This window comes from Siphateles boraxobius, unplaced genomic scaffold (assembly GCF_051911475.1).
Source record: "Siphateles boraxobius isolate OS27281-9 unplaced genomic scaffold, OSU_SipBor_1 5, whole genome shotgun sequence".
Classification (NCBI taxonomy): domain Eukaryota; kingdom Metazoa; phylum Chordata; class Actinopteri; order Cypriniformes; family Leuciscidae; genus Siphateles; species Siphateles boraxobius.
This window is the reverse complement of record NW_027509141.1, coordinates 10,811,654-10,833,333: the sequence shown is the minus strand read 5'-3', so window position 1 is coordinate 10,833,333 and position 21,680 is coordinate 10,811,654. Positions and strand designations below refer to the sequence as shown.

Sequence of the window (21,680 nt, the reverse complement as noted above, 5' to 3'; positions counted from 1 at the left end):
TCTTAACTGAAATTGAAGCTCATAAGTGAATGATTTGTGAGGAAAAAAAAGCATTCCTCATGTAAGGGACATGGAAGACTCAATTTACAATTGATTTCTATATGGTTTGTAGTTAGCATGTTCTTAATCTAATAAGATAATGCATACAAAAGCACATCACTTAGATATATTGGGTACATTAGTGTTGATATATATATATATACATTATATATATATATATATATATATATATATATATATATATATTATTTGTATAACTTTTTCTCAATAATTAATGAAATATACAATGTACGGTCATTATCTGTTAAGTTTATGGACATTTTCTTTAACCCTAAAACACAACACAGCACATTGCATTTGAATACATAATTCAAAATGCGGGTAATCACCTGAAAAACCAGTTATCAAGAAAATTGCTTCATATTAACAAAGTATATTGGGCACTATTTTTTATAGACTTTTCTTACTGTATGTAAGGGAACAGCCTTAATCTGGTTCTCATCCTACCTTAAGGGGAGATTTTTTTTTTCCTTTAGCCATTGAAAACTATACTTCTTTCTCTGCTGCATGCACATGTGGGGTACCGCAGGGTTCCGTTTTGGGCCCTGCCTTATTTTCCCTCTATCTTAGTCCTTTAGCCAAGATCTTTCATAACCATCAAATTTTATAAAATGTTTATGCAAATGTTATATAGATTTATCTTCCAAAGAAACCAGATGAAAACATATCTTTTCAGTCACAGTTTGATTCTTTGAGTGAAATTTAATGTTGGATGACTTTCTTCAATTAAATGACTTTAAGATGGAAGTATTTTTTTTTTGACGGCTTGAATGTGCTAACATCCTCTCAAAATGTCTTATTCCTGTGACCAACTCTGTTGGTACTCATGCACGGAATCTGTCCCTCATTTTTGACACGGCTCTTACATTTAAAAAATAAATAAATAATTAGTTCAGGCTGATTGTTAAAATAAAATAAACAGCCTTCAGCTGGTCCAAAATGTGGCGGCCAGACTCTTAACAGGGACTAGAAAGAGGGAAAGTATTACTCCTGTTTGATTAGTTTGCATTGGCTTCCTATTGAGTTTAGAATTCAGTTTAAGGTATTATTGTTTGTGTACAAGTCACTGGTAGGCTTGGCACCATCCTACCTGTCTGATCTTCTGTCCTACCATCAGACCAATAGGCCTTTTAAGGTCATCAAATACTTTGCTGTTGTCGGTATCAATGACACGCTTGAAACTCAAGGGCAATTGTGGATTTTCTGTGGTAGCACCCGGGATGTGGAATAATTTGCCGTTGTATATACATTCTACTAATTCAATTCAGGTTTTTAAATCATTGCTTAAGACATTACTTTTTTAAACGGCCTATCGGCTGGAGTTATCTGCTGTATAATACTTTACTATTTACTATTTTATTGTTGGGTAAATTTATGTTCCCTTTCGTTGTCACTACGAGTTCCGTCGTGGCGACGAATGGGGTTTCGCTTAGAAAGCCTATCAACTTAGAGTATAAAAAACGAGCCAATAGCAAGGAAATGCCATGGGTCTGAGGAATTTGCATGGCGCAACTCCGCCCCACCTCGTGGGTATAAAAGGAGGATGCCGGAAACATGTAGATATGTTTTCGCTTCAGAGCCAAGAGCATCTCTTCACTCCACAGTCCATCTCTGATCAACTGTCAGCTACGACACGAGCGACTCTCCGGTGTTGGTGTGACGGCGATCTCCAGCGAGTGCACACTGCCTGTTGATCTGTACAGTGGTCTGCCAGTGAGTGTGTTTCTCCCTAGGCACTTCAACATCCGCTGAGTTTTCCTCTCACAAAAGAGCTTTTCATGCGGCAAGTCTTTTTAAAGATGCCTCGCCCGTGTACTTCTGGTTGCGGTAGTCTCATTCCTGACTCTGATGGGCAAGATCGCTGTTCTGTGTGTTTGGGCATTGATCACGCTAGAGCAGCACTCGTGGATGACTCATGTTCTCTCTGTGGGAACATGACCATCGCATCACTACAGTCGAGACTCAGTGATCTCGCAAGAGTGAGAGTCCCCTCATCCACACCCCGATCTACTCCCTCCACGAGAGGTAGTACTTCGGCTGGTGGGCAGGGTGACCTGAGGGTGACGGTGCGGAACAAAGTGCCGACTATCTGTCCGCAGCCCCCACCCCCCTCTTCAGTTACGCAACCCGCTAGTGTTCGGGGTATTCCCGCCGGTCTATCTACGGATGCCCTGCAGGTTTCCTTTGGCGCTCCAGAGGAAGATGCGATGTCTATCGCAGCATCACAGGGCGGGCCAGATTCGTCAATAAGTAAAGAATCGTCAGTGCTGCCACCTTCGGGTTGGCATATGGCATTGGTTGAGTCGGATCCTGAGATGACTGCCATGCTTTCCCGGGCCGCCGCGAGCCTTGGGCTTGAGTGGAACCCTCCACCCTGTCCCAAATGCTCAGCATGATTGGTTTTTGGGTGCGGTCGCACACTCCCGTCGGCGTCCAATCCCAATACCTTTCTTCCCGGAAGTGCATGAGGAGATCTCGAAATCCTGGAAGACCCCCATGTCTTCCCGCGATCGCTCGCTGATCTCCTCCACCTTTCCTCCACTTGATGGGGCCGCTGCCCATGGGTACACTGGGGTCCCCCCGGTTGAACGCTCTGTTGCGATGCAACTGTGTCCTCAGAGTGCTTCTTCTCATGGTGATCCTTAGCACCAATCCAAAGCCTGTAGGTTTTCGTCTACGCTTGTTGCAAAATCCTATAGAGCCGCAGGACAGGAAGCCGGTTCTCTGCATGCCATGGCCATTCTGCAGGTCTACCAGGCCCAGATGCTCAAGGACATGCACGAGGGTAGGACAGACCCAGGGCTCTTTGATGAGCTGTGCACCGCCACCGACCTCGCTCTCAACCGTCAAGGTGGTCTATGCTCCCGCCGTATGTCGCAACTCGCCCGCCACCTCCTCCTATGGAGTCAGAAGCATCTGAGGTCACTTCGAGCCATTTATATCCCTGGAGCCCTGAACTGTGAAGCCGATGAGCTCTCACGGCTTCAGCCCCTACCTGGAGGATGGTGACTCCATCCCCAGTCGGTTCAGCTGATTTGGGACCAGTTCGGGGACACACAGGTACACCTGTGGTACACCTGTTTGCCTCCCACGACTCAACCCATTGCGTCCTGTTTTACTCCCTGACCAAGGGCACGCTCGGCACGGATGCACTGGCGCACAGCTGCCCACGGGGCCTCCGCAAATATGCGTTTCCTGGGGTGGTCGGCTGGGGTGCTGGGAGCACAGAAAGGGACAGGAAAGGAGGATGTTAGCCAGGCTGGCATCTATTATGGGCAACACCTCTCACCTCCTACATGAGACTGTGAGCTCCCTGAGCAGCTCCTTCAGTAGCAGACTGCTGCACCCTCAATGACACTTTAATGCAACATCACAATGCAGCACTGTTAGCTGGTGCTGAACTTTGAGTAGTACTGGACAATAGGTTGCACTATTTATAATTCTTTACCTATTTATTACTCTGTGTCACCTCCAACTGTGCAATATGTTACCTCAATTCATTTGCATACTTATTTGTATATTTGTGCTTGTAGACTGTTTGTTTACATAAGGTTGGTTATTGTGTGAATACAGTTGGTTTATTATTATTATTATTGTTGTAATTCATTTGACTCTATCCTATTCTATTTTCCATTCCCTATATTTTTGTATTTTACTTTTATATTTTTGAGCTGCTGTAACACAGGAATTTCCCCAGTGTGGGATTAATAAAGTTTATCCTATCCTATCCTATCCTTTCCCCCAGTGAGCCTTCTTGCACAGGCCCTGTGCAAGATCAGGGAGGACGAGGAGCAGGTCATATTGGTTGCGCCTCAGTGGCCCAACCGGACCTGGTTCTCCAAACTTGTACTCCTTGTGACAGCACCTCCCTGGCCTATTCCTCTGAGGAAGGACCTCCTTTTCCAGGGACGGGGCACCCTATGTCACCCTCGTCCTGATCTTTGGAACCTCCACGTGTGGCTCCTGGACAGGGCGAGGCAGGTTCGAGTACCCTACCACCAGTGGTACCATCACTACCGCTAGAGCATCGTCCATGAGACATGCCTACGCGATGAAGTGGAACCTCTTCGTCAAGATGGGTTGGAGCAAAGGCTGTCTCCCTCCACCCTAAAAGTAAATATGTTGCAGCTATCGCCGCACATCATGACGCAGTCGAGGGTAAGTCCGTAGGAAAGCACGACCTGATCGTCAGGTTCCTGAGGGGAGCGAGGAGACTCCTCGCCCTCCTCTAATTCCCTCTTGGGACCTCTCAGTGGTACTAACTGCCCTGCAGAGTGCTCCCTTTGAGCCTCTGCAATCAGTGGAGCTTAAGTTCCTGTCAATGAAGACAGCGCTCCTGGTTGCATTGGCCTCCATCAAGAGGGTAGGGGACCTGCATGCATTTTCAGTGTGCCTGGAATTCGGGCCGGCTTTCTCTCACGTTTCCTGAGACCCCGGCCTGGATATGTGCCCAATGTTCCCACCACTCCCTTTTGAGATCAGGTGGTGAACCTGGCCCCTGGAGGAGGCAGACCCAGCCTTGGCACTGCTCAGTCCAGTACGCGCTCTCCACACCTATGTAGACAGAACGCAGTGTTTCAGGACCTCAGACCTGCTCTTTGTCTGTTATGGTGGGAAGCTGAAGGAAAAGGCTCTCTCCAAGCAAAGGTTGTCTCACTGGATAGTGGACGCCATTCCTTTGGCATACCAGCAGCAAGGTCGACCATGCCCCCTTGGTGTGACAGCCCACTCCTCATGGCGCCTCGCTAATAGACATCTGCAGAGCTACAGGCTGGGCGACACCCAACACATTTGCTAGATTCTACAATCTCATAGTGGAGCCTGTGTCCTCTTGTGTACTCGCTTTAACCAGCCACTACTTGGACCCGCTCAGGTGTCTTCGCTTGCTCGCCATTCCACTCCATGGACTGGATACGTGCGATATTTCCTCAGGTGAGCTTCCCCGACAAGCCCTGAGTTCCTCCAGCACTGCTGACGTAGACGCCTGTGTCTATTGCCTGCGCGTTTGCTAGGTGCCTCCGTGTGCATGGTCCCCCTCTAGGCGACCCCCACATGTGTATTTCCACTGTAAGCCTCTCTGAGCACGTGTCTTTCCCTTGGCAAGCCACCTTGCCACCCCTGGGGTTGAAATATTCCACATTGCAGGCTGGACACCACAGTGTTCTCCATATGCATCCCCCTCCGGGTCATATGTGTATTCTGTAAGTCCCCCCCCCCCCCCCCCCCCTTTTGGGTTGGCATTAGATGCATATTTCCTCTGAGATAAGAGATATGCTTCCCAGTGTACCTTGGTATTCCTGTGTTAAGTAGGAGTCCTTCGTCCGTGCCAGTCTCACGACAGGGAGCTCAGACTGACACAGGGCACTGGAAGACAGTGAAGGTGGCGTGATTAGACTGGAACCCCATCCGTCGTCACGACGGAACTCGTAGTAATAACGAAATGGAACGTCTCGGTTATGTATGTAACCCTCATTCCCTGAGTAGGGAACGGAGATGTTCCGTCTTCCTGCCACTTCCGCTGTACCGCGGGGATTCAGTCTTGGCTCCTCAACGAAGAAACATATCTGCATGTTCCCGGGATCCTCCTTTTATACCCACGAGGTGGGGTGGAGTTGTGCCATGCAAATTCCGCAGACCCATGGCATTTCCTTGCCATTGGCTCGTTTTGTATACTTGAATTTGATAGGCTTTCTAAGCGAAACCCCATTCTTTGTCACGACGGAACTTCTCCGTTCCCTACCAGGGTTACATACGTAACGGAGACGTTTTGTTTTATTTTACAAAACGTCTCCGTGCACACTATTTTAATACACACTATTTTACTTTTGTGCAGCACTTTAGTCGACTCTGCTGTTATTAAATGTGCTTAAATGTAAAGTTAATGTATATAAATCAACAAAACTAAACTAAAATTGTGTGTATTTATAACTTATAATAATAAAAACATTATCTTTTTTAATTTAACTTTTTTCATAGAGCTTTGATGTTGCCTTGAAATTTTTGTCAGTTAAAAAAAGCAGCAGCCTTCAAACCAAAAGCACACCTATGATGGCTGGTTATTCATGCACCTTTTAAGTTCTTTTGGATGCTATAAGCAGCCAATGAGGCTTTTATCCAAAATACTTTATTCAAAGTACACTCGTTACGAGTACAGTTTCACAATGGCCCTGGGTACAGTTACTGCGTTCAGTGTCTGCACAAGCAGATTAATCAGTAAGGTAGACACTGCTGGGTCTCAGCTGAAGAAAGACACTCATATTTTAAATTCTTAAGCCCTAGTAATCTGCGTAAAGTTGTTTGACCTCTATGCTTAGCCAAGTCTTTCTGGAGTAATGCAAGAATCTCGGCTTCTAGACTGAGCTGGGATTATGGTAATTACAGTTATTATTTCTTCAATGTAAAGATGATCTGACACATAGTATGGCCATCTTCTCCCAGCTCTTGACAGCTAAATTAAAAACAGGCTATGGTGACGTGACCTTCGGGACTGATCCAGTCTCAATGGAGAGCCATCTCTCAGCTCAGACACATTGAGAGGCCTGCGAGCAAAAGTGTAAGTTGTTTGTTTTGAGATGGTTAGGGAATGAGATCCACTCTGTTGGGGGAGAGCCACTGTTGCCGCAAGGCTGCCGACGTACCTGTCCAGACAGGTAACCCTTTACCAATGAGGGAAGTGGTACCCTTCTCAGTGAGACAGCGAGAGGGAGTTTAGCCCCAAGTGTCTAAACACCAGGGAGGGATGGCTCTGTCTTCTAAAACCCCAAGGGATGCGTCTCTTATTATATGCTAACAACGCCTATGATGTTGTTTACTGCTGAGACCCACCACTTCACTCTGAGATGTTGCTTGCACTCGAGAAAGGTTTCCGGAATACATCAAGCACATATTAAATCTGAAATTAAAAATCAGTCATCCGTGACATTTGACACACAGACTCGGGTGCCAGAGGAATACCAACTCAGTGGCTGAAATCTCACGACCACTTAAACAGATATCCTGAGGGACTGTGTGTGTGTGTGTGTGTGTGTGTGTGTGTGTGTGTGTGTGTGTGTGTGTGGCTAGACGGATTCGAGATGGGGCTTACCGTGAGCTGGATCAGGTGGTCCAAACACCAGATTGTACCGCAGGATGTAGAAGTTATTCCACACATACAGCTGATTGTCTCGGGGGTTGTATTCCACAGCGGCGATGTACTGGTACTGGTTGGGGAAGTGGATGTCGACGTATTCGCCTCGGTTCAGTTTGGTGTTGTACATGTAGTCAATCAGGCTCTTACTAACCTCGCTCTCGTTGTCTTCATATGTGGATCGGACAACATACAGAACCCCGCAGATCATGAAAGCATTGGAGGCTGATCGCTTGTCGTAGGTGGTCTCCCAGGTCGCCTCAAAGCGAAGGGTGTAGGGGTTGAGCTGACTGATCACCATCATACCGTTATTCTGCTCAGTGGCATAGATCACCCAAAGACCATTTTCATCTACCGCCAAGTCGATGTCTGTTTTCCCACCCCACTTATAAGGTGAGGTGTCATGATAATTTGCGTTATTTATAATAGCCTCCCCACTTTTAATTCTGGTCCGAAGGTCAAATTTGACAATGTTACGAGTCCTTTCCTTGTTAAAAAACACCGCACCATCGTATACAACAAATCCTGTGCCGTCGACCCGATGGGGGAGTTTATATGTCGTAGTCTGTCGAGAGTTTTGAAAGTCGTCGAGCGAGTTGTACTCAATAAGTGTATCTGTTCTGTAAGGGGTCCAGGGCATGAAATAAACCTTGTCTCCTGCTTGGAGAGGGTCTTTGCACCACGACCCCGCTTGTTGCTCCGCCTCGTACAGAAACGACGGATCGCCAACCGCTTTCAGAGTTCCGGGACAAACAAAAACTAGTGATGGGAAGAACAGAGCAGAAAACAGTCAAACGAAAGCTCATAGATCACACTAGTTGAAAGCAGAGGGCAAAGTGCCGTCTGACTCTACATCACTCTGATAACTGGGTAGTCGGTGAAAACCGAAACACACACTAAGAGGTCTAACAGCTACCCACATTCACAAGCAGTAAAAGGTGTGAAGAATCTGCATCTGAAGGTTATTGAAGCTTAAACGGAAGCAAAAACAGTTTTTATGTGTCCATAAGCAAACAGTTTTGGCTCACTGCTGCTTGGACATACTGAAGGGGAGTGATGGAATAATCAATCCACAACCAAACACAAAGGAAAAAGGAAGGAATACGACAAATCTGCCCTGCAAATAAAAGCAGACGACTAAATAAGGCTTGAGAAAGACGCAGAGAAGAGCAGCATACAGGCAGTCTGTGTCCTGAGACAAGTTTTTCCACAGCTTTTACATATTTCCTACGGGCCTAATGTTGCAATGATTTTACAGCATAAAGCATTTCCTTTCTTCTTAACAAAGCCATTATAATCAAACATGTAGAAAGGGTAAAGTGAGAAAGCAAGAGAGATAGAGAGAGAGATAGAGAGAGGGAGAGAGAGATAGAAAGATAGACAATTAGAGGAAGGGAAAGCGAGAAACAGTAGAGGCAGTGTAATGTCTAGAGTAAATCTGTTACCAGAGCATGCTGGGAGTGTGGAGTGGGACTGGGGTTCGAACAGGCAATAAAAGAGTGTGGAGGAAAGGAAGAGGAGGGGGAAATGGGGCATTTGTACCCTCGGCATTACAGCTAACATTTAACTTGTGCTTTATCATTTTCTTTTAAAGCTTCCCTCCGATTGCAGCTCGTGCACTGACCTTTACTACAATATAAGACCCTTTCTGCTACTGCCTGCTATAAGAACAGCAAGAGTGGGCACAGGAAGATTTTACAACCACAAAAAATATATATAAATATATAAATATATATATATATTAAAGAAAGAAAAACAAGGAGCTGATTGTGTCAGTGATTTACCTTTTTGCTCCACTTCTATTTTAAGCGTTGGAAGAGAGAATGAAAGGAGTGCAAGGGGAAAAAGAGATTAAAATGAATTAACCATCATGTCCATGATCACATGCAGTTAACATGTCATGAGGTTACGGGCATAATGCACAGAGCTACAGCTGTCAGAGGAGAAAAAGAACGCAGTTAGACACCTTAAACATGAAAGAGAGGCAGGTTAAAGGGTGTTCTGTCACAGTACAAAAGGACAGCGTATGTGGCATTGAAGACGAATCAATCTGCTGTTGTCGGGGGAAAGCTGCGGGGAAATACACGGGCTGAATTCTAGATAGTGGCGTATAGATTTTCATAAGAACTCAGGGACATCGACCAGGGAAATCTGAATTCCAGGTGGACAGATGGTAAGTTGTGCTGGAGGGAAACTCAAAACCAGAAAAATAAAGCTGTTCCTCATCTCTATAGATCCTCTCCAACCACAGAGTTTTTGTCAGCCCTTCAAGGCTTTGTATGAACACTTGCAGTTTGGATTTCTAACATGCACATAAAGTTTGTCAAATATAGTCATACTTTTTAAAAAGCCACATTTTCATTTTTCTTTCGACCAGATTAGGGTGGCAGCGGGCAATTGGTGGACTGGTGCTTCTTACTTTGGAAATCATATTTCTGTCATTTTCTTGGGTTACTTTTCCTAATGAAAGACTATGGAGCCAAATGCAAACCATTTTTTCACCCTCAAAAATATATATATATTCTTTTGATCAATCTCATTCTTATTCATGCAGTTACAATAAGGCTGTGGATCAGCTTTGAGTAAAAATAATATTAACTTTAAAATTGTGTCTTTACAAATCTATCACATGACTTTGAATAAACCACTTTCATTACTTTTTTTATGGTGGTTCTTTGTCATATCAGAGTTTAACAGCATTTTCACTTTCATAATATTGAAATGAGTGACCAGAATTTTCTTCAGAAGGTAACTTTTTATATGGGTTAATATTAACATAATTATAATACCCATATTATAAATTAATATGGGATGGAACATCATGAGGGTGAGTAAATAATGAATGTTTCATCTGTAATTTACAAGTGTAATTTTTATTATTCGTAATTATCAAATATAAATGATTGATTTTTGTGCCTGTTTCACTGAATAACAGTGCAGTGCCAGTTCCAAATTTTACTGAAAGCTTTTTCCATGGATAATAATTTTCTTGAAGATATTTTTCTAAACATCAAAAAAATCATTAGCATTATTTAGATTTTTCAGATCTTTTTGGCTGGAACTGTAATGCTTGTTTAAAATTTTTTCTTCTAAAAATTCAATTGTTATCGTCATTGTTTTGTACGGGCCAATGCACTGTCCTTCTAAATTTTTCCATAGCACCAGATAAACAGAAACATACAGACAGACAGAAAGACGGAATGCAGACAGACATACAAATATAATCTTGACAGTCTTCAGACGTTTCATCTCATGAAGGCCATCATCAGCAGCAGTATGTTACATAATCCAAAACGTGAACATTTCCAACAATATAAAGCTACATTTCTCAGATTTCCTTCTTTTATTATTATGATCGATCTACTAAGGGTGTCCATTCCCTGGGCACAATGTCCATGAGACTGAGCATGGTGTTCTTTTCATTGAAGTCACTATTTTGTACAGTAGCTCTATCAAGCATTTAAATGAATCTCATAAACCTTTCCAGAACACAGAAAAAAGACAAAGAAGATATAACAAAATACATTTAGCAGAAAATGAATTATATTTTGTAGTACCATTAGGACCATTAATAATAAGTGTATGTATATTTAACTTTTTTTTTTTAAGTTGTATGATAGCTTTGATAGTATTTGTCGTTGTGCTGCCTTTAATTTATGCTGATTTAACAAATAAATACTTTAATAAAAAATATTTATTGTAGAACTGATGTATAATGTGAATCACAATTGAGAATAATACAAATTACAAAGAAAAATACCCCCATCTGGATGCATTATAGTGTCATATTTTTGATTGGAAAAGGGGTTTCAGTTTCTTAATATTACAGCAACAAAAAAAGGCTTGAATGAATGATTACATTAATAAATTAATGAATGAATGGATGTATAAACACACAAACAAACAAACAAATACATAAATAAACTTAGCCTTTACCCATTGAAAAAAAAAAAAAAAAAGAAGAAAGAACTAAGTTAGTCCTTATAGTTCCGGGTAACTAATGAGGTACATGTAGGTTACAACTAATGGGGGGAAAAAAAAGAAAAGCATGGCAACATCCATCTATGAGGCAAATCATTTATAGTTTAGTCAACCAATGCAATTTGGCTGGATCACAAAGTATGCAGTCCACTACTGGGACAAATACTGTTCTCTGGGATACCATCAGCCAAAGAACACCATGAACATTCCACTGTTACAACCAAACAAGACAAGAAAATAATAAAGTCGAAAAACAGCATTCAGCAGCCTGAGGGTGACATGACATGCCGTCCTATGGAGTCAAACTGTGATTAGCAAATAAAACTGTTCCGGACAGCCTGGAAATGCCTAGAGGAGGTAATGCAAAAACATTAAGACATTAAGACAAAAAAAGACAAACAAAAAAACACAACACAAAAACGTATTCTGTGAAGGTGCTTGCATATCAGCAAAGAAAAGGTGAACAATCACAGATATTCCAGGAGAAAAGCTGAAAAAACATGAAACTTTATGAAACAACAGCTTTCAAAATTTTGCGTGGAATTTTGACTTCAATAACCCATAGATACGGATGTAGACTAAACTAATATTAAGCACTAAAATCCAGTGGGCCTTTGTTATCTTGGTGGGAAATGTGCGGCAGAGGACCCCGTCTGGTATGTGAAGTCTCTGGAAACATTCTCTGAGAAGACGAGACAGTTCAATCAGAGAATAATATTACTATCTAATTGTTTAATGGAGCAAAACAATCCATACTCTTAATGTAATGGGAAATCTGAGAATAGAAGTGAGGCGTTTGTTTGGAGTTTGCTCATGTTAGATCCATGTGCAGTCATTTGTCTTTTATGACAGTCGTATAGTTGCGGTTTCTTACAAGCAAACACAATAATCAAGTGCTAACGTAAAATATCTAAGGTCTGTTTATTAGTTGGCATAAAACCGGCATATCTATGCTTACCCAAATATTTTTTTAAGGCCAAATAAATCATGCAGGTCTATCTCTGAGTGATTATACTGTATTACTGGACGTCAGAGAATGTTGCTTTGCTTTCATGTATTGCTGTGATGATCCTGATAGTTTACAGACGGCTAAAAAGGAACTTTTCAAAGGGAGAAAAGCACATTGAAAAATGTTCACATTTAACTGCTTACATTTTAGTTTTTGTCAAATTTAAAGAAGGCAGCAAAAAGCATTTTGTATCAAGCTATGTGCGCTACAATCACACCTAATCCACTCTACTAGGTTTTATGATACAAATCAAACACAAGAAATCATGAATAACTATTTCTATCCTGAAGGAAATAGCAGTGCTTGCAAGGCAGCAAACGAATAGTTTTTTTTTTGTTTTAATCTTAGATTTGGTGCAAATGAAATGCTGCATCAAAGAAACTTGGTGTTTTCATGACAGTGTGTGCTCGTTTTATTTTCCAAAGACAAAAGCAGCTATTGTTTAATAGCAAAAAAAAAAAAAAAGATTCACTACAGATTTGAATACAAACTTGTCTTGCAAACACTGACATTGATAATACATTGATAATACAGTACCTATAAAAAGTTTTATATACAGTGTGTGTGTGTGTGTGTGTGTGTGTGTGTGTGTGTGTGTGTGTGTGTGTGTGTGTGTGTGTGTGTGTGTGTGTGTGTGTGTGTGTGTGTGTGTGTGTGTGTGTGTGTGTGTGTGTGTGTGTGTGTGTGTGTATAAATGCATAAATATAAATAGCAGTATACATATTCTTGCGTAGTATTACATTATTATTATTATTATTATTATTATTATTATTATTATTATTATTATTATTATTATTATTATTATTATTATTATTATTATTATTATGATAACTTCCATGTCGAACTGCAATCTCATTTTTAAGAATGATTAAAAATGTATTTCGTCTATTTTAACGAATATTCACCAATTCAAAAACTGAGACCACACAACCTTCTTCCACCTGTTTGAGGCCTCATGCCTTTTTGCAAATTGTAGCCAAGATGTCATATGACTTATTTTTAACAATCTATTTAACTTATCTTTGGCACTTCCTCATACAGCCCTGACTGGAGAAGCACCCAGGCAACAGTTGTTGTATGCACAGTCTCCAATCTCAGCCACTGAAGCTTGTAAATCATTGGTGGTCTCTTGGTGGTCTCTCTCACCAGTCCAACACGGTCACTCAGTTATTGAGGACGGTCTAGGAAGATTTACAGCTGTGTCATACTCTTTCCATTTCTTAATTGTAGATTTAACTGTACCCCGAGGGATATTCAATGACTTGTACATGTTCTTGTATCCATCCCCTGCCTTGTGCTTTTCAATTACAGTTCACTTTCAATGTTTGGAGTTTGAAACTTCTGCAATAATGACTCACCAGAAGTTGGGCCTTCTAGATAAAGCTGTATTATACTACAATCAAATGAACATTACTTAAAACTAATTACAAGTGATGTAATTGTGTGTGTGTGTGTGTGTGTGTGTGTGTGTGTGTGTGTGTGTGTGTGTGTGTGTGTGTGTGTGTGTGTGTGTGTGTGTGTGTGTGTGTGTGTGTGTGTGTGTGTGTGTGTGTGTGTGTGTGTGTGTGTGTGTATTTTTAAACTATTTTACTTTTGACAAGAAGTATGATCAGTGGCAAATGCTGTAAAATTTACAAAACCTGTAAAAGTGCCTACTGTACATGTTTTATAAACACTATATTATCAAGGAAAAAAACTGTATCCTGGAGAAAAACATTTGAAGGCACAACCATAAAAAGGCTTTTAGTCTTAAACATAAATATATATAGATTTAAAAAGATGGCTTATACTTACTGTAGGGAACACATTCATACTGGACTTCTAGGTACTTATACGTTCCTGGGCAGGGGTCAGGAAAAACATCTGGTCCAGTGATGACGATGCACTGCGTTCTGTTGTTACACCTGAACGGAGCAAGAGAAATATAAAAGTGAAACACATACATACACACAAACACACACACACAAAAATGCCCCCGAGTTTAAAGGAATGTTCCGGATTTTGCTCTAGCAACAGAATTTGTGGAGTAATGTTGATTACAATGGAAAATTACAATTTTGAATAATTTCTGCATTATGTCAAAACAACGTTTTTCACTATAGAAATCTATAGTGTTTCTTTACAAAGTGACATCACAAACTACTAGCCTGGCATGCATAATTCAGCCTTTTTAGTTGTTTTCGTGGATTCATGTGAACGAGGATTTGACGTTTTGACAATATTATTGTCTGTACAGGAAAACCGCAAGTGCATCGTTGTGGTGTAAACATACCCTAAACTATTTTTGTGTTAAGCTTAACTTGTATTGAACCCTGGACATTCCTGCAGTAGCACCTCAATGCAGTACATCAGATCCACGGGGAGGAGTCGGATCAAGATCCAAGGGGTGGATATGGGTAGGATTAGGGTTGGGTTTAGGGATTAGGGGTGTGTTTAGGGATCAGGGGGCGGAGTTGGCTAGGTTTAGGTGTATGTAAGGTGGGAGGAGTTGAATCTGGATCCGACTCCTCCCCATGGATTTCATGTTCCGCAGTAAGAACCATCTCCATCCCTATATCAATCAGCTCTGAATACAATAGCTGATTTTGTGACTTGCGTCAAACCAAGAGCAACCCTGCAGACAGAGCTGATGGACGGAGGGATGGTGGCCCAGAGCAGGAACCAGATAAAAGACGGCGGGAATTAGCGGAGCGGATAGATGCCAAAGTGGACCTTTTCAGCCCAACGACAAAGATAAACAGCCTCATCTATGAGTGTTCATACCTGCCAGCACATGAGTTATACTTCTGTATGAATCCCCCCGGAGGCCAGGCTGATTGTACCTATGATGGATTCATTTTCCCTATATGCCATTTCACTCAGAATGAACTAACCATCCCTCCACTGCCTGTTTAACAGGAAGTCATGCAGAAGGTGGTTTATGTGGGTTCTAGGAACTAAAATTAAGCACATCAATAAAAGATAAAGTGCAAAAATGATCTAATGGCTTAGAGACACTGTGTACAGCTAGATACTGAAAAGTAACGGCTGTATAGTCCATCAATCTGTGTCACGTTGTTCCTGAGGTCTGGATCTATGCTGTCCCCTCGCTAAATCTTCTAAGCAACTACATTTTTCACTGAAAAAGAATGGTTCAATTTAGAACCAAAAATGGTTTAAAGCCTTAAATGTGTTTTTTTCCCTCCCTAATTTCTACAAATAACTCTAGTTCTTTATTAACCATCAATGTACTTGTTTCAAAAAACCCAGAATCCAATAAAAAAATAATGGTTCAATTTAAAAACAAAAAAAACCTTAAATGCTGTTTTTAAGTTCCACAAATAACTTAGTTGCTCACAAAAATAAAAAAAATATGTTTATATATATATATATATGTGTGTGTGTGTGTGTGTGTGTGTGTGTATGTGTGTGTGTGTGTGTGTGTGTGTGTGTGTGTGTGTGTGTGTGTGTGTGTGTGTGTGTGTGTGTGTGTGTGTGTGTGTTTGTGTGTTTTCAGTTTTCTAACATGCTGATTTAGTGCTCAAGAATTTCTTCTATTAATTCCATTGTTAAAAACAGTTTTTGTTGCACAAAATCAGCATTTTACAATTATTTCTCAAGGTTCACGTGAAACTGAAAACTGAAGTAATGCCAACTGGAAATTCAACTTTGATCACAGGAATAAATTACAACATCACAACCAAATTTAAATTGCAATATTTCAGAGTTTGAAATTCTGTTTTTATGAATTTGATCAAATAAATGCCTCCTTGGTGAACATAAAAGACTTCTTTCAAAAATATTACAAATCTTCAAGATTTCAAACTATATAGTGTAATAGTGGTATATAATAGGTATAGTGTAAATGTAACATCAAAATGTTTTTTTTTTAATCTCCAAAATAACTATATAGCAACTCAAAAACAATGAATTATTGGTCCTTTAGAAGATAACTACTAATACATATTTTTAGTGGTGTTTGTTGGGCTGTACTTCAGACCAGAATATTATTGTAGATTTTAACATGAAAAATGTATGCTGTATCTCACAATTTCTAAGAATAATGTAGGGTGATTGTCCTAACTTAAAGGGAAAGAATCTAGAAACAAAGGTCTTTGGTTTGGGAATAGAGAGCATGTTTTATTGTAAGCGCAGCACTGGGGTGAATTAGCCTGCTGGCGTTTTTCTGACCTGGCCTTGGGGCAGCATCTCTTCCTGGAGTAATTTCTCTTTACCTCAGCACACGACCCAGACAATTCATTTGTCTTATGTTCTATTTGCTAATAAACAAGTGGAGACTTTTTTTTTTCTCGTAAAAGCAGTGAAGCACGTGGAACTGAGTGCTGCTCCGTCCACAGCTGTGAATTCCCTAGGGTAATGTTTGAAGATGAAAATTTATACATAGACACCAGCTTTGCTGAAAAAATACGTCCCTCATATGGGAGTTTCTTTATTAACGAGCACTCATATGTGGTAACAGATGAGAATATCAGCATGTTTACCCATATAAATGAATTATAGATCTAAAATTATAACACGGCCAAAGCTGGTGCCATAATGTGGCGATTGGTTGTTTGGTTATTTGTAGTTGTATTATAGGGAGACTGTTCCCATTCATATTTCATTCAGTAACACTGTGTTGTTCATTTGCATAATGTGCCATGTGAATAAATTATGATCACAAATTATCTTAAAAGAGGAAGAAGATAAATAATAACTTATGGAGTCAAAATAATGGCATAACAAGTCTAACAACATTTTATTATTTTAGAAAACTTGCCTTGATACAATATAGATTTTTTTTTATTATTATTGTATTTTAATGTTTTTGGTACTATATTTCTTGTAGTTTTAAAATATCATTCTTAATGTCATTTTTGCAATTACTTTTAAGCTTTCAATACCAGTTTATTGGATATATGAAGTTACATGCCATCCAGGCAACACAGGTGTAACTCATCACATTAATCCCAACGATTGACAACAACAAAGTGTCCAAATACTTCTTATTTTACTAAACTTGTCGTGATTGAAAAGTGTGTGTGTGCTATCTTTCATCAAGGGCGTTTTCACATCTGGCTCATTTTGGAGCGTTTGTTTCGGTAACTGGTGTATTTTCTCCATTAGTTCAGTTTATTTAGGAATAAAAAAAAAATTAAAACAAATTCTGGGTAGGCTTAGTTGAGGAAAAAAAGCAATTTGACCCAATGTTTATATATATATATATATATATATATATATATATGAGGTTACCCAGGCCTCCGTTAAAGCAGGCCCTTTGTACATGGCCCCTCAGTCGGTGAGGGTTTGACAGCAGGCCGGGGTGAACTGCTGTCACACAGGGCGTGCCGCTCTGCCACGGTCACCTTGGCTATGGAGCACTCGAAGGGTAGGACTCTGTACTGATACTTCAAACCCTCACACGCAAGACACAGGATGACCTGTGGTGCAGAAGGTAGAGATCTGAAGCACATGTCATTCGAGCCCGTTCTCATCCTTTGGCGGCATATGTGACGCCATATGACAAAACGGCGAAATACTACGCACATGGCACCCTTTAGCGTGAATATAACACGCGAACCCAAGGCGTCATAAAGTTGACTGGCATCCTTTCGCGTGAATATGAGACGCAGACCCTACCCCACACCTAAACCTACCCATCACAGTGCGTGTTATATTGACGATAAAGGGTGCCATGTGCGTAGTATTTCGCCGTTTTGTCATATGGCGTCACATATGACGCCAAAGGATGAGAATGCGTTAGTCATTCAGGTCAGATGCTGCAGACCAGCTTGGGCCAAGATGGTCACCACTGACCACATACTACCATGAAGAACGAGTTTACAACAACTGACCTTCATATCGGCTGGAGGGAGCGGCTATATCAAGTCCTTCGTCAGTAGGACATAGATATGCGCGCACAAGTAAGGAGCACTGCTCAACACTAGGTGTGATGAATATCACTGAGTTTTCAGGAGCAAAACTGCTCAGCACGTAGTATGATGACTATCACTGATTTGAGTGGAGCCGAACGATAGCCGTGTCTGAGGTGGGGCAGCAAGGTGGAGAGTCAGGTGTTAGTGTGCAGTGCAACACTTACCTGTATCCACTGACGGCAGGGGGCACATGAGAAGCCGGATGACCGGGTCCTCCAATGCACCAAGCTGCCTGCTGGCGACCAAGGGGGGCTGAGGGATGTAAGGCTATACAGGGTCACACACTGCCAGACTGGCCCTCTTGGGACCCAGGAATAGAGAAGTTTGCTCTTTTTTTGAAAATATGGGTACCGCTGACCCCGCTTTTACGGTAGCCAATGGCGGAACAGACACACACATAATTAAAAAGCTTGGTGTCTACTCCAAGAGCAACCTCTCCATCCATGGGGAACTCCACAGCGTTGCTGAATAACCCAACCTGAGAAATGGGAGAGTCCAGGAATTGAACCTTGTCCGCTTCTCTCGTATCAGCCAGGTTGAGCCAGAAATGGCGCTCCTGGACCACAAGTGTGGACATTGCTGTACCGATCGCGCAAGCTGCAACCTTCATACCCCGGAGGGTGAGGTCGGTTGCAGTGCGGAGCTCACCCATGAGCTCACGGTCCGGACTACTCTTGTGCATGTTCATGAGTGCCTTGGCCTGGTGGACCTGGGGCAACGCCATGGCATGCAGAGAGGAAGTGGCTTGCCCATAAGCTTTGTAAGCCTTGCCCGTGAGATCGGACGAGAACTTACAGGCTTTATAGGGGTGACGAGGATCATCTCTCCAGGAGGCAGCGGCCGCCGGACATAGTTGCAGACCGCTCCACTGGAGGGATAGCCTCGTAACCCTTCACCGCCCCCCAGTCAAGGGTAGTGAGGGGGAGGAGTTACTTAGGTGGTTTCTGGCAGAGAAAGGTGCCGTCCACACCCCCGTAAGCTCCTCATGCACTTCAGGAAAAAAAAAGGCACCGGGGCGGTGGGCTGAGAACCAGCCCGACCCGCCCCGAGAAACCAATCATCCAACCGAGACGGCTCGGGACACAGTGGAGGGTTCCACACGAGCCCTACCTCCTCGGCGGCCTTTTTCAGCATAGCTGACATCTCTGTTACTGGCTCGGGCAATGCTGGTCTCCCAGAGGGAGGCAGCGCAGCCGAGTCGTCATCTCCAGAGTTCAGCTCCCCGTCCGATGCTGTCAAAGACAAACTATCCCCTGGAGTGGCCCCAAATGAAACAGCTGGTCGGTCCATTACAGAGGGACCAGAAGGTTCATTGGGGAGCATCACCGGTCGCGGTGCGTAAGAGGAGTGAGGGATCCATGGGGCTTTGCCGGGCGGATCACCCCTCACTGTAATCCTCAGATCACCCAGCTTGGACGGCACCCCGGTCTTCCTCTGGGAAGGTAACCCAGAAGAAGGGCCAGGGCCAGGCCCAGAGGCAGGGACTGCACCTATGCTTTTAACTTTTACGAGTCTTGATCTCAGCACTGAGATGGTCATATTCCCGCAATGGGAACATGACTCATCCATGAAAGCTGTCTCAGCGTGCTGTTAGCCCAAACACACAATACAGCTTTCGTGACCATCAGAGGGGGACAGAGCTTACCGCACCCAGAAACACACAGATGGAATTGCGTCTTGAGAAAGACACAATCACACCCGTGTTGTTCTTTTAAGAAATGGGACCGCCACCAGTGCCGGAGCACACAGGGAATGACCGCGGCAACACTGAATCAGCTGACTGAAACAGTAAAGCACTCACTTCTCGCCCTCTAACCAGCTGTCAATGCACAAACAAACAGAGATATTTGATGCTGTTAGAACAGCAGTTGAGAGCTAAGAAGCTTGCAATCACCGCTGCACTCGCGCAGTAGAAACACCAACACTGGTAGATCTTCCCGCAAGAACACCGACACACTCGGTCGTTGAAAACAACAAGACTCTTCAGAGACATCAATCCACGATGGGCTCCGAAGCGAAAGGCAACTCGTGCGTGCATCCACTTCCGTATTTATACCCCCGCCCATGGCGGCGGAGTGTGTGATGCGAATCACGCACGCCAATTCCATTGGCTCGTTCAATAGTGCTCGAAGAGGATTGGCTCCCTAACTGTTTACTGACATTTGACATGCATAAACACATTTTGGTACATTTGTTGCCTTGTGAAAGCAAATCAAACCAAGAAGAAAATGCAATATTGTAACAAATTAAGTTCCTGTTCCAGAAGAAAGCAAACGACCTACATGTCTGAAAACGGCCTTAAATAAACTCCACTTGATACTTGATAGACTTGATATTTTCTAATCTAATATAATGACATTTATACATTTTAATATGTTGATAAACTTTTCAAATACTGTTTGGGGCTACTGTATGCTAAATTCCCTTTCTCATAATGTTCCTGTTAGCCGACAGTTGGTGTTTGCTCTTCACACCACAGTCACACATTAAGCGGTTTCACAGGACGCCCCTCATTCGACAGATCTCTCCCTCCTAAACTCTGAAAACTCACAGAAGCAATGCTTTTAAGATATCACAACATTTACAGTAGACATTTAACTCATTAAAGCAAAACAATAGTGTGGTAAATTGGAGGAAATATTTCAGTCAGGAAATCTGAACTTCACCAATATAATATAAAATGGCTACACAAAAGAAAAAATATAATACAAATGAGATTCTTTGATATATCAGTTGTTTCAAGCAAATTAACTGATGTGTATATAAACAATTGTTGAAACTAGATATAAAATAATCTAGAAAGGTTTACTTAAGGAGCCCAGAAAATGGACACAGAAAAGAAAATATTGAGTTTTCATGTTTTACGGGGAATTTACATAGACTTAATGTGTTTTATACTGTACAAACTGTATATGTAATCCCACTACACTAATCCTAGCCCTAAACATACCCATTACAGAACACTTTCTGAATTTTTACATTTTCAAAAAACACCCCTTAGTATCATGGGGACCAAAATATGTCCCCACAACGACAAGCATTTTGTATATTGCCATCTTTAACGTAGGGTATACCTGAACCACACACACACACACACACACACACACACACACACACACACGCACGAACGCACGCACGCACGCACGCAAGCACGCACGCACGCACGCAAGCACGCACGCACGCACACACACACACACACACACACACACACACACACGCACACACACACACACACATGCGCTCGCACACGTTTTATCAATCAAATTTATTATAATACTAGAATATTGTTGACAGGAGGCTGCTTTGATTGGTGATTTGAGTCATACAGTGATACAGTTCTTGACTGATCTATAAAAACATTGTAACAATATATAATAAAGCACTTCTAAGATGATGCAGAGCACATTCTGTATTTGTCACAGAACCAGACATAAAGTAAAAAAAAAAAAAAAAGATGATGCCTGGAAGAACATAACTCAAAACTGCTCAATATTCAAAATTTCATATCTGATTATGAAACAAATTGATCTATAGTATCATTATATCTATATATTATATTATATTATATTATATTATATTATATTATATT

General features: G+C 42.0%; 1 protein-coding gene across 26 annotated transcripts in view; it reads right to left on the bottom strand.

The window, feature by feature from the left end:
- The window catches only part of adgrl2a (adhesion G protein-coupled receptor L2a), a 139,779-nt gene that overhangs the window by 54,397 nt on the left and 63,702 nt on the right, over positions 1–21,680 (bottom strand). For 21 of the 26 annotated variants that reach the window (XR_013194829.1, XR_013194830.1, XR_013194827.1 and 18 more), the window contains exons 4-6: positions 13,971–14,080; positions 8,971–8,985; positions 7,145–7,945 (exon numbers count right to left, since the gene is read on the bottom strand). Coding sequence is in view for 22 of the 26 variants with exons in the window: in XM_077202789.1 (XP_077058904.1) it covers positions 7,145–7,945; positions 8,971–8,985; positions 13,971–14,080 (926 nt within the window). In the remaining 4 variants the exon portion in view is untranslated. The remainder of the gene's footprint in view (positions 1–7,144; positions 7,946–8,970; positions 8,986–13,970; positions 14,081–21,680) is intronic. The other 5 variants (XM_077202783.1, XM_077202800.1, XM_077202801.1 and 2 more) reach the window with 1 other exon arrangement.